General features: G+C 39.1%; 1 protein-coding gene across 1 annotated transcript in view; it reads left to right on the forward strand.

Annotated features, from left to right (window-relative positions):
• epha5 (EPH receptor A5) overlaps positions 1-18,359 on the forward strand; it is a 332,885-nt gene that overhangs the window by 160,445 nt on the left and 154,081 nt on the right. Inside the window, exon 4 of the mRNA XM_080188550.1 lies at positions 15,244-15,399. Within this exon, the coding sequence (XP_080044676.1) occupies positions 15,244-15,399 (156 nt within the window). The remainder of the gene's footprint in view (positions 1-15,243; positions 15,400-18,359) is intronic.

Genomic DNA, 18,359 nt, shown 5'->3' on the forward strand with positions numbered 1-18,359 from the left:
TCTAAATGATTCTTCTATAGAACTAAAGCAAGGGACAAATGCATAGAATTATATAGTGGGAAAGGGGGTGGAGAACAGGTGGGGGAAAAGGAGATATTGACAAATTTGTCCTGGACATAAAACAAAGAGGAGTGCTAATGGTGTCATTAAGGGAAAAACAGCGCTAATAGCAGCAAAAAGTGAGATAGCAGAATGTGTTAATAGGAAGAACTGAGCAGCTAGAGACAGGTGGCAAGTAGGGGAGGGCTGGGGTTGTACTGGGGCAAGCCAGGGAGCGGAAGAACTATCAGCAACAAACTCCAGCAGGGTGGGGGGCGGAATTATTTCTGTGTTCAGTTGTGCACTTTGACCATGAAAGAGTGACAGAATTGTTTCTGTTGAAGGACTACTATACCTCAGATGTTAAGTGTAAAAAAAAAGAAGTTGTCATCTAAAATTAACGTTAAGTCGATTTATATATTTTGCTTGCAGCTGAACTGTACTAATTTAGTTAGAACTAATCTATTTATGCAGGCAAGATACGTAGATATTTATGTTTTTTTTAAATCTGATGATTTATTAGTTGTAATAAATCTTACTGTTTATGTAGTGGTGATAGGTTATTTAGGCTATTTAGACTGTGCTCTTGGGCATATGGAGAGCTGTTTAGATAACAGCTCCAGAGCATTATAAATCTGTTTAGGTTCTCCAAAATTGGAAGTGTATTTCTTGCTCAGGTTGAACTCTGAGGGTATTTAATCATCACACAGCTAGTATGAACTGACATGTAGCTTGTGCTTCTACCCATAAAAGACTGATATAGATAAAACACATTCATTGTACTGTATGAGATTTACACCAATAAAAAAATAAAGTTGGCATGTTTTCTGTACTTGAGACAATGTTAGAAAACTGGCACAACAACATAGCCACCCCCTGACTGGAACAGTGCCAGTTTCATGTTAGTGTCTCCAAAATGCAAATGCCAGAGGAAGCATGAAACCAGTGTCGCAATTCACGGCCCTGCATTCACAATAAATACAAAATGATTAATATCCTTCATACTGGAACCATGTTTTTTCAACTGTTTCTGCTCATACCAGTGTTGGCACAGTGGTTAGCACTGCTGTCTCACAGTGCCAGGGATCCAGGTTTGATTCCCAGCTTGGATTACTGTTTGAGCGAAGTCTGCACGTTCTTCCCATCTCTGTGTGGGTTTCCGTCACGTGCTCAGGTTTCGTCCCACAGTCCGAAAAGCGTGTTGGTTAGGTGCATTAGCCATGCAAAATTCCCCCTCAGTGTACCGGAACAGGCACTGGAGTGTGGCAACTAGGGGATTTTCTCAGTAACTTCATTGCAGTTTTAATGTAAGCCTATTTGTGATACTAATTAAGAAACATTAAAAACTTTAAAACTTCATTGGAGTAATTTTATGACTGATGGAACTCCACATAGATATCACCCAAGGCGGGAATTGAACCCTGGAGCTGTGCAGCAGCAGTGCTAATCACTGCGCTTTTCATCTTTTTAAATTACCCAGGAGCTTGGGGAGTCTGTAGTTTTGTTTCTCCATGGCAGTGCCTCAGCCAATCAGGATTGACTTGCTAATCAATTAGCATCTTTTTCTTGTGTAGCATAAACTGTTGAATTTGTCTGAAATTTGGTATTCTTGTGTTTGCCCTAATGAATACAAGATGAAAATCTTCAGCAACATGTCTTTCTTTTCAAATTCTGTGCTAACAAGGTGTGAAAAATCATCTATCTTTTTCCCAGTAACAATTTGAGCTCTCCCTTTAACAATCAAGCCAACAAGTTTGTTTTCAGGCAGAATTCAGAACAGATCACAAAACCATTCCTCTATTTCACCCTAAATTAAAGAGACAGCCCCCAAAAATCACAATCTTACAAACTTTATATTTGGAACATCAATGATTCCTTTCAGAATTTTTGATGTTTCACTTCTCATTCTTTTAAATTTCAGTGAATTTTAGACCCAACTTAGACAAGGGGTGGTTTTCTGGGCTTATCCAGGGCAGGTGCAAGCCCCGTAATGGCTGGAACACTTTTGGAAGCGTCATTGTGAGATTTGCGACATGGAGGTCTCAGAATGAGAACTTTCCCACCTCTGACCGGCGACATAATCTGATTCCAAAAAGGAGATCAGACATGATGACCATGCCAGGAGCTCGGAGGCCAGTGTAGCTCCTGGATGGTCAGGGACATGACTGGGCTGTGCCCAGCTTGGTATTGCTAAGAACAGGGCCTGAAGAGGACAGGACCATAATGGGACATGGTCTATAGGTGATCTTATAGTGAAGGTTCACTCACATTTGAGGGAACAAGGGTGGGGGGGTGGGTGACGATGTTGCTGATTGGTGGCTGGGATCTTTAACATTAATTTGAGATCTTGAGGAGCCTTTAAGTAGCTGGAATTACTGGCATCCTTAATTTAAGCCTCACCCCTCTCAAGGTGCAAAACCTGCCCCCCTGTAACAAACTGTTAGCAGATCATGACTAGGATTGCCCTGCCTGAGCCAACGAGAATCACACAGGATTGTCCCCTACTCCCGAGATAACACTTGGAAAATTCCACCCTTAGTTTCTCGTCATAGGACTACTATTTCACCCCAAGAAGCAGTCTGATGAACCTTTGCTACACCACCTCCTATGTAAGTATGTTCTTCCTTGAATGTGTAGGTCAAAATTGCGCATAGTGTGGGCTCATAAATGTCTTGTGTAATTCTATTTTAATCCCATTGCCATTAAAGCCAATATACCATTTTGCCATCCTAATTTCTTGCTGTACATCTAAGCTAATTTTGTGTTCCTTGTTTGACATCAGTGTTGACAAGTTTCATGCCTTTTTGCTTTCTTATTCTTACTACGAAAGTGACGAATCCCAAATCTAGCCACATTATATTTCATCTGCCATTCATTTCACCTGTCTACATTCCTTTGCCCTCATTTTTGTCCTCCACAGCTTATACATAGCTTATTCACTGCTTACACAGCTCCACATAGCTTTGCATTGACAGCAAACATAAATACATTGCTCTTGGTCTCTTTGTCTATGTCATTCTAAGGAAGTCTTGTTTCAGAAAGCTGCAGATATCAGCAACATTCCCGCTCCCACCTTTGCCAATGTTTGGTTAGATGTAAATTTCCTGTTGCAATCTCATCAAAATATGCTTGTCTGTAAAAATGTGCACAGTTGAAAGTAAATTTGTGTGAAAAATTAGAGCCCAAGGAAAACACTGCACTCATACAAAGTATTACTTCTCTAAGTATGAAAAGAAAATGTCAACTCTTGCACATTAGATGCAAGTCATGCTTAGAAATCTGCAATCAAGAAACCTTTACCGTTTTCACTGATGCTGTGGAGATGAAAGAGATAAAAAGAGATGAAAACACTGATTGGGCCACCCATGAGAATATTTTTTTAAAAATTGCAATAAAACACCAGGAAAACTTTCCCCTGGCGTTTGAAAATCTGGTCAGAATGTGAAGAGAGCCTTTGAGCAAATATCTTTACAGGAAACTGGCATTGGGAGCTCTTTAACTTGGGGCAGGGGCATTATTATTGGCAAGGATTCATTTGGAAAAAGAATTGATAGGCAATTATACAAATTAAGATTTGTTCATCTTGTACTTGCCTCTCCTTCTCCTCCCCTCCAATATACCCCCCACTCTGTCTCTCTCTCTCTCTCCTCCTGTCCCTATATTCTTCTCTGCCATTTGATTTTGTTTGTTTCTCCCCTGCTTCTTTTGGACTCAGCTTCTCTACTCTCCCCTTTACTTAGAAATGTAGAGTTTGCTCTTCACCGGCATGGATCAAGGCCTTGGTGGGAGCAGCATCAATAACAATGAGAGACGAATGAGCAGAGAGCACTGTGGATCACATTGGATCAGCTCTCACTGCTTAGTCTGGACAACAACAAGAATATCATTCACAACAATGAGCCCAGGATTCCCTAGCATTTGGGCACTGGCAATTTGGATCTTGTGTACCTCACTGTCCCAGGCCCTGGTCCTTAGCAAAGGTGAAATTATTAAGAAACTTGGAAGGTAGCCTTGGTCAACATTGTGTTTTCTTCCTATCACTAGCCTCTCTCATTAATCAAACAATTAAAAATATAGGATTAAAAACACATTTACTTAAATGTTGCTCACTCGGGATCAGGTTGGACCACAGTCTTACATTGCTGAGCTCTTCCAATACAAGAGAGGCTTCATCAAAGCTTTCCCACCTTTTTCTCTACCACATGAGCAAAACTAACCGAAGGGAAGTTACGTTTCAAAAATTGTTGCAAGTTATCATCATAGAGCTTTATCAATGATATTTATTTTTCTCAAATTTTAATTCTTTCAAACTATTTTGAGCAACTGAAACATTAGATTATAAGCTGCTTTGCACAGCGGGATGGGAGAATCGCTCCAATATGTTTCATCTCAGGTATGATTCAAATGATACGCTAGCGAGCTTTTATCAAACAAAGCTTATTTAAGAATGTTAACATGTATGGATTAAAAAAAGCAATAACTTCTTTCAATTACAAACAAAAACAAAACAACAATGGTAATATATCACCCTTAACAAATATATCTAAGATGTTCCAATCTAACAAAACTTCCTTTGGACAAAAAAGCCCTTTTCACAGATTTAACACTGCAAAGACTAATGCTCACATAGTACTGGAACTGAGTCCTTTGGTTGGAGAATTGAAAACCTTGACTTTTCGACTTGTAATTTCTAGCAGTCCATTGGATTCACTCAGAACAATTTGAAGTCAGAATAGCTTCCCAGAACACTAGGGAGAGACTATGGCAAACCACCAACAGCAAAGTTTCTACTCCAGGAAAGCTTTCAGCTAACCAGCAGAATTTCCCTAAACCAGAGAGAAAGAGAGACTTTTTTCTAGCTTGATGACCCTCCTAAAACTAAAACTTGCACTCAGAACTGAAAATCAAAGAGCGCCTATCACCTGATCTGCAAACATTCTTCCTCTTGACAATTCCCAAATTAAAAATGAACAACACCCATTTTATTCACTTAAGGAGCAACAAAAGGACTCCCTGTAGACAGCTTGGCAACAATGACATCACCTAAGGCTGTGAACTACAGAGAACATGATTTGAAAAAAAACTCTTAAAAGTACACTAAGGTCACAGATGCATAAGAAGCCTTGATGAATCCCTGATCTGCGTTTTATAGATACTGATGCTGTGCATTGGTGGAAGAAATAGTGGATATTTGTGGATGGAATGCCAATCAAGTGGGCTGCTTTGTCCTAGATGGTGTCTTGTGTGTTGTTGGAGTTGTTCTTATCCAGGCAAGTGGAAAGTATTCCATCATTGCCTTGTAGATTATGGACAGACTATGGGGAGTCAGCAGGTGAGTTACTCAACACAGGATTCCCTGCCTCTGATCTGCTCTTGTAGCTACAATATTTATATAGCTAGTTCACTTCAGTTTCTTGTCAATGGTAACTGCCAGGATTTTGATGTGTATATATTCCCTGATCTTCAAATGTAATCAGGCAAAACCTGAAGGTCTGTCTACTATTCAAGATGCAATCTGCTTCTTGTGTCCACACACACCCTCATCAACACAGAAACTTCTATGTTTTATGAAGTATTTTGAACATCTCAATCCAGGAGACATCTCCACTCATTCCTCAATCAGGTACTTATTCTTAATTTGAATGCTATAATTGATATAATCAGCCATTTACTTTTGCTTTATGTCTTCCATACTAATTAAAATTTAAGAAAATTATGTATGACAAGAAGCTTTAACATTAAACCTATCACTCACAATACAAGCTTATACCAACAGTATGAATGCCTCTCAGCATTTTAAAGTCACATCCCTGCTTTCAGTCTTCAGTTCTGTGAGTTTTACAGTACAGCTTCACCAAGATGCTGTTTGTACATTTGCTTCACGTTTTTCACAATATGTTGCCTCATCACTGATCTCACTTGGATTAGTATAGCTTGTCTGAACTTTTCGTTAAATGCCCTAAAGGTATATCCTTGCTTTTATTAGCTTTATTACTAACTGCTTTGTATTGACTAGAGGCTTTCACTGCATAATCAGTATTCACAATCCAATTCTTTTTCTAGTCCATCTTTATAATCTACAAGTCTGTTGTTTCATGCTATGAGATATATTGCCTTAAATTTATAACTTTATATTAAAATTTACCTGTTAATTCCACCAGTGCATTCTAAATCTCTCCGTATCTTTCCTTCATCTGGCCTACGATTTGGCATGATCAATTTGATAATCAAATATCAGTTCTTCTCCACCTTATCAGGCAAAAATCACCTCTTTATTATCCATACTTCGGCCATTTAGTATTAGAATATGCATTATAACAGATCACTGGAACTCCACGATTCCTAATCTCTCAACAGCTTTTTGTCGTTACTTACTGCACAGTGGTTAGCACTCCTGCCTCACAGCACCAGGGATCCATGTTCAATTCTATGGAGTTTGCACATTCTCCTTGTGCCTGTGTGGTTTTCCTCTGGATGGTCCGGTTTCCTCCCAGAGATGTTTAGCCATGATATACGTATGGGATTTCGGGGATAGGGCAGGAGAAGAGGCCTGGGTAAGATGCTCTTTTGGAGAGTTGGTGCAGACTGAATGGGCCAAATGGCCTCCTTCTACACTTTGGAGTTTTACGACTTCTATATTCAATGGCTGGGGCTTTAATTGTGTTCAAAAGAATCACACGTGAAACATAGTAAAAAGGCATTTGAGGTAAATTAGGTTCATTGGATGACTGTTATCTGCTAATTTAATTACATTCTTAAAGGATTCCAACACTTTAGTGATTGCTTCTAAATCCACATTGGCTAACCTATCTGTGCTCTTCGTACGAGTAGTACAAAAATGCTGTAAAAGCATTTTCCTCATTGTGATTGTTAATCCCACTGATATGTATTTATATTCTTAACTTTTCTTCTTTTGAATATTGAGATGAACTTACTATGTAGTGCTCATTCAGTATGTTTGGAAAGCTGCTGCAGATACAAATTAGTTTAATCTTTTCCTTCAACATTTTCTGAAAGATTCCAGGCTACATCTGACTGGACTTACTGGACTTTTTTTTGTTACTTCTTAGCTATGTGTCCAGTTAGAAATCTTTGAAGGATCAAAATAATCGTTTTGAGTAGAGTGTAAGGCTGCTTTTAAACTAGACTTTTGTTTGGACATTAATACTGGTACTCAAAAAACTTATTTCAGGTGGGAAAAAAAAACAAAAGAAAAATGATAAAAGTTACAATATGGAGCAGCTCGTTCAGCCCAACCATTCTGTGTTGGTATTTATTCTTGGGATTAAGACTGTGGTTTATGTGTAGGCCCTGCCCTTCTCTCTTTATTTACCTTCCTTTCAAGCACCCAACAAAGCTATTCTTCAATATTGACATATCTGCTTCAATCACTAACTCCAGTAGGGTATTCCACAGCCCAACAAACCTTCTGCATTGTGTAAGTTCCTACTGTCTCCTAAATCTCCTGTGTCCCATGTTCATATCCTATCAAACCTTGATAATAGTCTGTTTCTCTCTACCCTGCTTTATTTCTTCATAGTCCTCAGCCACTCCATCGAACTAACTCACAAAATTGTCTATACCAACAAAAAATCCCTGATTATGCATCCTTTCAAACTTTCATTATATTATGCCAGGCAGCATTCTGATAGTCACTCAATTGCCTCAACATTCTTTCCACAGCGAGGATCCCAAATTGGCACACATTACCACCACTGTGATCTGATGAAGGTTTTATATACTCTATATTTCATATTCCATATCATTTACTGTAAAATCCACTATTCTATTAACCTTTCTTAATGATTTTATTCACTTGAGATGCTGCTTTTAATTTCTTGTGAAGCTGAACCTCTAATAAATACTTCCGTTCTCCAGCTTTTCTCCATTCCAAGCATAAATATCACTTTTTGTTTAACCACATTTACTGATGCTGAATTTCTAGTGCTTCTTTCTTGCCCATTCCACCAATTTCCGTTTTTTTTTGGAAGTTACTAACTATCTGATCAAGGCAAAATACTCCGGATACTGGAATCTGAAACAAAAACAGAAATGGTGGAAAAACTCTGCAAGGTCTGACAGCATCTGTGAAGCAAGAATCAGCTCTGACAAAGGGTCATACTGACTCAAAACATTGGCTCTATTCTCTCCTCACAGGTGCTGTCAGATCTGCTGAGTTTTTTCAGCATTTTCTGTTTTTACTAACCATCTGTCCTGTTTTAGTCTTGTCCATAAATTTATAATTGTAAACATGTAATTCCCTGTAGCTCAGTAATCAAATAACTTAGTTAAATGTCTTAATTTTGCAAAATATATTAATGCTCAACTTTGAAAGCAATAATGAAAATAGATACAAATATTGAAAGGAAATTGGGACGACAATGTAGACAAGGACCCTTGTGTGAGGAGGAGTCACCATTTTTTATGGAACATCCATGCATCTCTCCCAATCTACCTTTGGTGTCTCAAAATGACTTATTGTGCAATAGTGGAATGCAACACATTTTTTGCAATGAGAATTACATGATCTGACTGCATTGCTTGCAACATTAGGACAAGGTTTTCATAATAACTTTACAGGGTTGATTCATTCAAGCACTTAGACCCGTTAACTACTACAAGTTCCAATGGTGCAAGTTGAGATTAATATTGTCTTTGATCTCAAAGCTATCCTGAGACTACAATCTGGCTGTCTTTACTTTGATGAATTATTGGGCATCAGATGATGAATAAGAGGCATTACTTCTGCAATTTTCAGCATTAGTCGGCACTGAATGTTTTTTTGGAGAAACCCAGCTTCTCCACCACATATCAATCTCAGGCTGAACTGAAAAATATGATTTTCCCTACTTTGTATCCCATCACTAAATCATTACACTGCGCATGTTGCTGTCATTCCCGTACTGGCATTAATCTACAAGTTCTACCGCATCTGTCTGCCTGCTTTAGCTTCAGACCTCCAGAGAATTAGGAGCACACTGTACATTAGCCAATTTGATAAATGATCTGAATTCTGGACAGTCCTAAGCAGTGCCAAAGACTGTATTGACAGATTAACAGTGAAAATGGAATGTTGCCAAGAACGCAGTATAAAATAAATGAGGTCTAATTAAACGACCTCAGGAATGAACCTAAATGGCTGAGCTATTTCTAATTTGGTAACACATCAAGATACAATATCTCTTAAAGAGTGCATGTTACTGACATTGAATTGAATATCGAGAGTCATTTTCCCCTTAGGATCATAATTAAAAAATAATGAGCTTGGAGGACTATTCTTAGTCACAGGTCAGTTTTGAAGTATTTTGATTTAATTCACTACTGTGGACACATCTTAATGTGAGGCAGTGGGCAGCAGATGGCTTTTTCCTTTATATATTTGCAAACAAAAAGTGGCTTCCAGCCAAAGGCTCTGAAAATGTCTTGCCTTCAGAATAGGTTAATATTGATTGGAATAGGTTTTGGCCGTGGACCTACAGGCAAAAGTGGATTCAGATTTATCTATTGTAAGTATACTCAGGAGATGGTTCATAACAGACTTGTTCAATTTAAATTAGTTTTTTGTGCTGGGTTGTATAGGAGAACCAATTTAGGTTAGTTAATGAAAAGTCAGCCCACTCCACAGTACAGAAACTGATCATGGACTCCTGTTTTAATGGGTGAACAGCTCTTTCAAATTAGCTTTATTTGAACACACAAGTGATAAAAATGTGCAGGCAGGCATTGTCTCAATTTAAATGAACTGATTTAACAGACTGTATTGAATTTGTCATTAGTTTAATTTTTTCTCTCATTCAAAATCAATTTAAATGAAGACGGAGCCAAATAACACAGCTGCTAACTGCACATAGCCAAGTTACACCCGTGCATCTATGGATTTTAACTGCCAAACCTGTGAGTGACAACAGACAGTAATCAATAAGTGCTGGATTTTTCGAGCAACATTTCTGATGCTAAATTGTTCATGCTGCCGAACAAACATAGAAACTAGGAGCAGGAGTAGACCATTTAGTCCTTCATTTTGAACATGGCTAAGCGTCAAATTCAATATCCTGATCCTGCCTTTGCCACCTCCCCCTCCCCCACAACCCCCCTCTCCGATTTAGCCCCAAGAGCTATATGTAATTTCTTTTTGAAATCACACAATATTTTGACCATTTTGAGAAAGTCTTTCTTGTCTGATTCAAGCTTTTGTAATGACAGATATAAGCAAAGGAATGTGCTCATTGTGGAAACAATTCTTCATTTTGCTTTCTGCGTTTGTGGTCAAGTTTTCAAGTGTAGGATTCTCTTAGAGATCCTGTTAATGACATTCCATTATGAGGTATTTGCCAATGCAAGACATATATACCTTACAGGTCTGTCACAATATGTTGTGGTTGTTGCATGCATTATTTTTTAAAATAGTCAGATTCAGTGAAAATGTTCCCTCCAAGCTGAAGTATGTTTTTCCCTCTTGTCTAAAGATAAATATTTTTTTGCTGAACTGCCATTGGTTTTAAAATAATAATAATTGAGCTGAATAAGTTGCCCTCAGTTATGTAGAGAGTGTTTGTTAACAAGTGTTCTACAATTATAGCAAGGGGTGTGAGCCGTGCAAAAAGATTTAGCAAGGAAACAGTGATGAAGTCATTTTAGTAGCAAAACAAAGTCTCAAGTGCTAAAAGAATTAACATAATAAGAACTTGCTTGAAGTAATTCTGACATTAATTTATTCCATATCGCTCTGGATTTGAATTCCTAACTTGGTGCTAAAAATTAAAATGTTGCATTTCACATTTGCCTTGTGATGTGCTACAAATTCTTCAAATTCTACATCTCAAACCCCAAGGCCACAGAGAAGAAGAATCAACTGCAGCATTTAAAGAAATAATGTCAACCAAGAGCACAAGTCATTTTCTTTTCCTTTTAGTTTTAGCAATGATAAAAATACTCGTCAATTTACAATTCATCTTTTTGCCAAAGATGTTTGTTTTACTCCTGTTGCCCATCAAGGGTACACTACCAGTTGGTCAATGATTATTTCTTCCATCTGTGATGGTAGCTCAGTTTTCATTCAAAATTCATAGAAATCCATGTAACAACATCCTATCTGAAATCCTTTCCATATTATCCCATTCATATTCTAGCAGAAGTTACTGAATAGTTTTATGAGGCAGGAAACCCAACTTGTAAACAATGTGACTGGACGTGATTCTAAAATTCAAGGCCCACTAGTGGATTTTGATTAATTGTTGCCGCATGTATATTTGGTTAAATAAATTTCCTGTCAATGATTTTAAACTGATCTAAAAACAAAAATTCTGATAATATTCAGCAAGTTGGGCAACATTTATAGAGAACTGGCTATGTTTTGTGGGATCTGCTAGATGGGAGATCTCCAGCGCTGGCTCCTGCACTCACTTCTCCCCGATGACTGAGTCTTTCTCTGATTGCCCTGCAACAACTGATGCCAACAACGGTCGTGGAGACAGACTTACAACCGTTGATGGCACCAGAATCCATCCAACTCGCTGCTTCCCATGATGCCATCTTACCCCCGCGGTCCTAGCCATCCTTCACGGGTTTTCTTTACATTATGCACTGTGGATCTTGACGTGCAGTCCACGATGAAAGTCCTGATCCTTCACCTTACGAGCCTTCAAGGAATACAGTAATTTGTTGCAGTCTTAATTGCTCCAAACAAAAACTACCCTCTCAGGGTGGTTTCCAGGCAGATCACCACTCACTCAGGATCACCTAACTCATTCCCTAAAAGGGGCTATACCCCCAACATACATAACAAATTTGAATTCCAAATAATTTCACCCTTGGTTAATATCCTACGGTTGCGACTGTCCCTGGTTTTTGAGACACTTTTAACCGAAGTACCATTCCACGGCTAAAATGATTTACCGGTTCTTCGATGGTAGTTTTAATGGTAGCAGGATCTCATAGTAAAATAACCCCTTTATATTATGGAATAAGTTCTATAACACTAGGCTTCCATTTAGACAATGATGCATCACCTCCAGCTTCAAGGCACTGTTGACAAATTTATGCTGATCCATTAACAGCCTCAGTGACTGCAAAGTCTGAGGGGCCCTTGAATGAGAAACCATTGTTGCCACACATTTATTTTGCTGTCAGTAGTTGTGTTAAAGTAAATAGGACAAAACTATGGTAAAGATGAATGCCACACAATCGCTTTGATAAGAGTTTGGATGAATTACACTGACTGCACAGCCAATGTTGAGAAGATGCTGGAGTGAAACGGATGCTGTCAGATATAGATTTCTGTAGGCTTAGTTCACTGAATAACATTCAGGGTAACCCTAATAAATATTTAGATGAAGCTAGAAGAATGATCTTGAAATGGCTTAATTTGGAGTTTTTATGAAGTGTGAAAGAGTACTCGATTGGCAAAAGAGAAAGCTTCTGAGCTAAGAGAAGCTAAAATCCTAGTTTATCTTATCATCAGGTTATAGCCCTGTAGTTGATTTAGTAAATTTATGTTTGAGGTATTTAGTTATTCTGAATGGGAGTCTCCTTAAGTCAGACTTAGAGTTCTAGGAGTCAGATAACAATTGATGGCAGTTAGCTGTCTGCCTAGTTTGGTGAATTGAAGTGTTAGCTCTTTAAATTTATTTGCAGTGTTCTGACATTGTGGACAGAGAGGATGACCAGAATTGGCTAGAATATTGCAGGTTCTTCTGAGTTCCTGATTTTGCTTACACAGTTATAGGAAAGCATCAAGCTGTTGCCAGATTTCTAATAGAGAGGTGGAAATTGGAGACCACTGAGGCTGGGATGGTTTTCCTACAAGCTGTGAAATAGCTTACTCCTCCTTCTGATGTATTAGCATCAGGTTTGGAAAAATCAATGGAAAATGAAAAATAGATGGAGCCTTATTCTTGAACCTTGTTGACTTTCACATGGTATTTACAGCACAGGAATCAGTCCATGCAGCGTTTATGTTCCACATGAGCCTCCTCCCAACCTTCTTCATCTCACCAGTTGATGTAGAATCAATCATAGAATCCTTACAGCGCAGAAGAGGCTATATGGTCCATCAATTCTGCACTGACCCTCCAAAAGAGCACCCTATCTAGGCTCAATCCCCTGCCCTAACCCCATAACCTCATGCATTGATCATGGCTAATCCACCTCTGCACATCTTTGGATATCTTACTAGTCTTTTCCTTTAATCTTTCTTCTGCAATTTGTAGCTTCTCAACAATATTTTCTCTTATGTTTGTCCTATCTAACTAACCCTTTTATAATCTTAGACCTCTCTGATATCATAACCATGAAAATGGTGAGCAATGGTGGATGACATGGTGGCATAGTAGTTAGCACTGCTGTCTCACAGCACCAGAGACCCAGATTCAATTCCGGTCTGGAATGACTGTTGAGTTTGCAGATTCTCCCCTTGTCTGTGTGAGTTTCCTCCAGTACTCTACTTTCCTCCCACACTCCAAAGATGTGCAGGTTAGGTTGATGGGCAATGCTAAATTGCCCCTTAGTGTCAGGGGAACAAGCAGGGTAAGTATGTGGGGTTACAGTGTTAGGGTCTGTGTGAGACTGTTGTTGGTGCAGACGCAATAGGCCAAATAGCCTCCTTCTGCACTATAGGGAGTCTATGATCTATGAACAGTGATTCCTTATCGATCCCTGTGGATTGCCACTTTCCAACCGTTTTCAGCCTGAGTAACAAACTTTAGAACCTACTTTTGTTTTCCATTTTATCCATTCTGCTACTTCTAACTTTAATCATCAATCTACTAACTGGTCATTTGTCAAATGCATTATAAAAATCCAAATATGTTGAATTACTGTTATGTTATGGCCTTCTAACATTGTCAATAGATTTCAATCTAGGTTTGGAACAAAAGGTACTTATTGATAAGAGAAACTAGGTCGAGAAGTTGCAGCTCTAGGCTGCCCTGGATTCGGGCTCCATTCTTTATGATGTTAACTACATGGTTGTTAAATGACTCTGGCCAAGAGAGGACTCCACTATCTGGGGTGATCAGTCACTCTCAGCTCCCATTGGTTCCTCAAGTCAGGTGATCCCTTTCTACTGAACTGCCTGATAGAGACAGATACCACATACACAACAGTGTCCAATTCTTTTTATATACAAATGAACATATAAATTAGGAGCAGGAGTCGACCATTTGGCTGATCTTATCGTGGCCTCAACTCCATATTCTGTCTACCCTGAATAATCTTTGTCTTTAAACCTTTTGATTTTTCCCTTGTATTAATGCAGTCAGGAGGATAAGTAATCTATTCCCAGCCTTGCAAAAATAGTGTTCTATTCTAATATAGGGGTGTTATGGTGGTGCAGTGGTTAGCATTGCTGTCTCAGTGCCAGGGACTCGTGTTCAATTCTGGCCTTGGGTAACTGTCTGTGTGGAGTCTGCACATTCTCCTCATGTCTGCACGAGTTTCCTCCAGGTGCTCCAGTTTCCTCCCACAGTCTGAAAGGGGAGTTGGTCATAGATCCATTGGCCATGCAAAATTTTCCCTCAGTGTACCTGAATAGGAGCCGGAGTATGGCGACTAGGGAATTTTCACAGCAACTTCATTGCAGTGTTAATGTGAGCCTACTTGTGACAATAAATAAATAAAAGTACATGTTCCCCTTTAGTAGTTAGTCTACCATGTGGTACCTAACTGAAAACTTCTGAAAATCAAAATATATTACATCAACAGTATTACCTTGATCAAGCCTTGCTGTTACTTCTTCAAATAATTCTATTGAATGTCTCGAGCGTGTAAATATTGTGATCGGGCTTATGCTTCAGAATTATTTAATGATTGTGTGAACTGCTTTGGGACATCCTGGAGATATGAAATGAGCTACACCAATAAGTGTTTTTCTCACACATTTCCATTATCATATTTTTTGTACACAGAAGTAAATATTCACATATCTATAAAAATGCAATTGCAAAGAGAGAAAGAACTTTACTTAATCTAGGAAATATAACTAACGTCTCAGGAATTAATTGCTTTGCAGCCACCGTTTTACAAATTAACAGCAACAATGTAATACTCTTAACGCTGGAGTCTTTTGAGGATTGGAGTATTTATAACACGAGCAGAACGAATACTGAATAGTTTGGAATTGGTTTGTGTAAAAGGAAATAGTACTTTTTTTTACTTTGAATAGCCATATGGTAAATTAAATCCTTGTATTTCTTTTCATTTCTACAGTTTGTCAGCCAGGATTCTTTAAGGCCTCACCATACAGCCTGACCTGCAGCAAGTGTCCTCCTTACAGTTACACCAATGACAAGGGCTCAGTTTCATGTCACTGCATGGAAAGCTACTTCAGAAGAGATAATGATCCACCTACAATGGCCTGTACTAGTAAGTAAATCTTGTAACCCTTGAAAGAATTTCTGTGGTTGAAATTTATCCAACAATTATAAAATGGACCATATAAAGGAAACTTTTGGACAAACAGTGGACTAGTTTCAGTTGCAGTGTGACACCACTTTTTATACTATGTTTTATAACTGTTATGAGAATGGAACTTCCAATTTGCAGTACAGACATTTTTAATATGCTTGCATTCAGTTTCTTTGGTGTGGGATTATTTTCAGACTTTAGCCCAAATTTTTGCTACAGAGTTTGGGAGTTTGAGTTAGGAAATTACCGAACTTGCCAGATTGGCCTCAGTAGAAAGGCCCCTGCATCATCCTTGTCGCAAGAATTGAGAGTGGGTTAAAGTCAGGCCTGTCACCTCTGCAAACAGAGCATAGGTGACCACAGGAGGGGCTGACTGCCTAAACAGACAGATTAAAAGGCCTGCTTTGGTTCACTGGCACTTTGTCCCAGTTTTAGTGTGACATTTTAGGCCTTTGAAACCCTTACCCTTCACAACCCCCATCCCCTCCATGCAATCTCATGCCATCTCATAACACCCTCAAGCAAGCTCATGCCATTTATTGCCTTTCCATGCCCTTTCACTGGATGTACACTATGTATAGAACCAATGAAGCATTATATTAACACCGCCATGTGTGGAACTGCACAGGAAAAAGCGTCCATTCACAAAACTTTTTCTTGAGGCTTCATAAATGGATCCTACTAACTGTACTGACTTCAGACAATTCACAGCTCTTTAAATTGTGATTACCCCTCTCTCTCCATTCGCGCTGTCTGTAATTTTAAAGATATGAAACCTACTTCTCCACTCACCTGATGAAGGAGCAGCACTCCGCAAGCTCGTGATTCCAAATAAACCTGTGTTTCCTGGTATTATGAGACTTCCTATTTTGGGACCAGTGACCATAATTCCATTAGTTTTAAGATAGTTATGGAGAATGATAGGTCTGGTCCAAAAGTTAATATTCTAAAATGGGGCAAGTCCAATTTTGATGGTATTAGACAGAAGCTTTCAAAAGTTGATCAAGGGAGTCTGGTAGACAGACAAAGGGCGGCTGGAAATTGGGTGGCTTTTAAGGGTGCGTTAACCAGGGTTCAGGGTAAGCACATTTCCTTTAGACTGAAGGGCAAAGCTGCTAGAAGTGGGGAACCCTGGGTGATATTGAGGTCCTGGTCAAAAAGAAGCACTTGTATGATATGCATCGGCAGCTGTGATCAAGTGGATCCCTTGAAGAGTATAAAGGTTGTTGGAGTAGAGTAAAGCGAGAAATTAGGAGGGTGAAAATGAGATTGCTATGACAAGTAAGGCAAAGAAGAATCCAAAGAGCTTCTACAAATACATAAAGGGCAAAAGAGTAACTAGGGAGAGAGTAGGGTCTCTTAAGGATCAACAAGGGCATTTATGTGCAGATCCTCAGCAGATGAGTGAGATCCTAAATGAATATTTCCCATCAGTATTTACTGTTAAGGCATGGATGTTACGGAACTTGGAGAAATAAATAGTGATATCTTGAAGAGTGTACATATTACAGAGAGGAAAGTGCTAGAAGTCTTAAAATGCATCAAAGTAGTTAAATCCCTGGACCTAATGAAGTGTATCCCAGAACATTGTGGGAGGCCAGAGAGGAAATTCGCAGTCCCCTATCAGAGATATTTGAATCATTTGACAGCCACAGATGAGGTGCTTAAAGGTTGGAGCATGGCAAATGTTGTTTGTTAGTTTAAGAAGGGTGCAAGGAAAAGCCTGGGAACGATAGGCCATTGATCTGTAGTGGGTAAATTGTTAGAAAGTATTTTGAGCGATGATCTACAGGCATCTAGAGAGGCAAGGATTGATTAAAGAGAATCAGCATCGCTTTGTGAATGGAAAATCACTTCTCATGAATTTGACTGAGTTTTTTTGAAGTGGTAACCAAGAAGGTAGATGAGAGCAATGCAGTTGATGTTGTCTGCATGGACTTCAGCAAGGCCTTTAACAAGGTACCACATGGTAGATTGTTGCATGAAGTTAAAGCTCATGGATCCAGGGAGAGGTAGCCATTGGATACAAAACTGGCTTGACAACAGAAGACAGAGGGTGGTTGTAGAGGGTTGCTTTTCAAACTGGAGGACTGTGACCAGCGGTGTGCCTCAGGGATTGGTGCTGGGTCCACTGTTATTTGTATTAATAATTTGGATGGGAATTGGGAGGCATGATTAATAAGTTTGCAAATGACACCAAAATTGGTGGCATTGTGGAAAGTGAAAAAGGTTATCTAGGATTGCGATGAGATCTTGATCAATTGGGCCAGTGGGCTGATGAATGGCAGATGGAGTTTAATTCCGATAGATGCAAAGTAATGTATTTTGGTAGATCAAATCGGGGTAGGAATTACTCAGTTTTTGGTTGGGCATTGGGGAGAGTTATAGAACAAAGAGATCTAGGGGTACAGGTTCATAGCTCCTTGAAAGTGGAGTCACAAGTAGACAGAGTGGTGCAGAAGGCATGTTTGGTTTCATTGGATCAGAACATTGAATACAGGAGTTGGGGCAACTTGTTGAGGTTGTATCAGACATTAATAAGGCTGCACTTGGAATACTGTGTACAGTTCTGGTCACCCTATTATGGAAAGGATATTATTAAACTAAAAAGAGTGCAGAAAAGTTTACTTGGATGCTACCAGGACTTGATGGTTTGAGTTATAAAACTTAAGAGCAGTCAGGAGTAGGCCATCTGGCCCCTCAAGCCTACTCCACCATTTAATAAGATCATGGCTGATTTTTTCATGGACTCAGCTCAACTTACCTGCCCATTCGCCGTAGCAAAGGAGAGGCTGGATAGACCAGAACCTTTTTCCCTGGAGCGTAGGAGGCTTAGGGATGATCTTACAGCGGTCTATAAAGTAATGAGGGGCACAGATTAGCTAGATAGTCAACATCTTTTCCCAAAATTAGATGAC

This window comes from Carcharhinus amblyrhynchos, chromosome 5 (assembly GCF_965287045.1).
Source record: "Carcharhinus amblyrhynchos chromosome 5, sCarAmb.v2.hapA, whole genome shotgun sequence".
Classification (NCBI taxonomy): domain Eukaryota; kingdom Metazoa; phylum Chordata; class Chondrichthyes; order Carcharhiniformes; family Carcharhinidae; genus Carcharhinus; species Carcharhinus amblyrhynchos.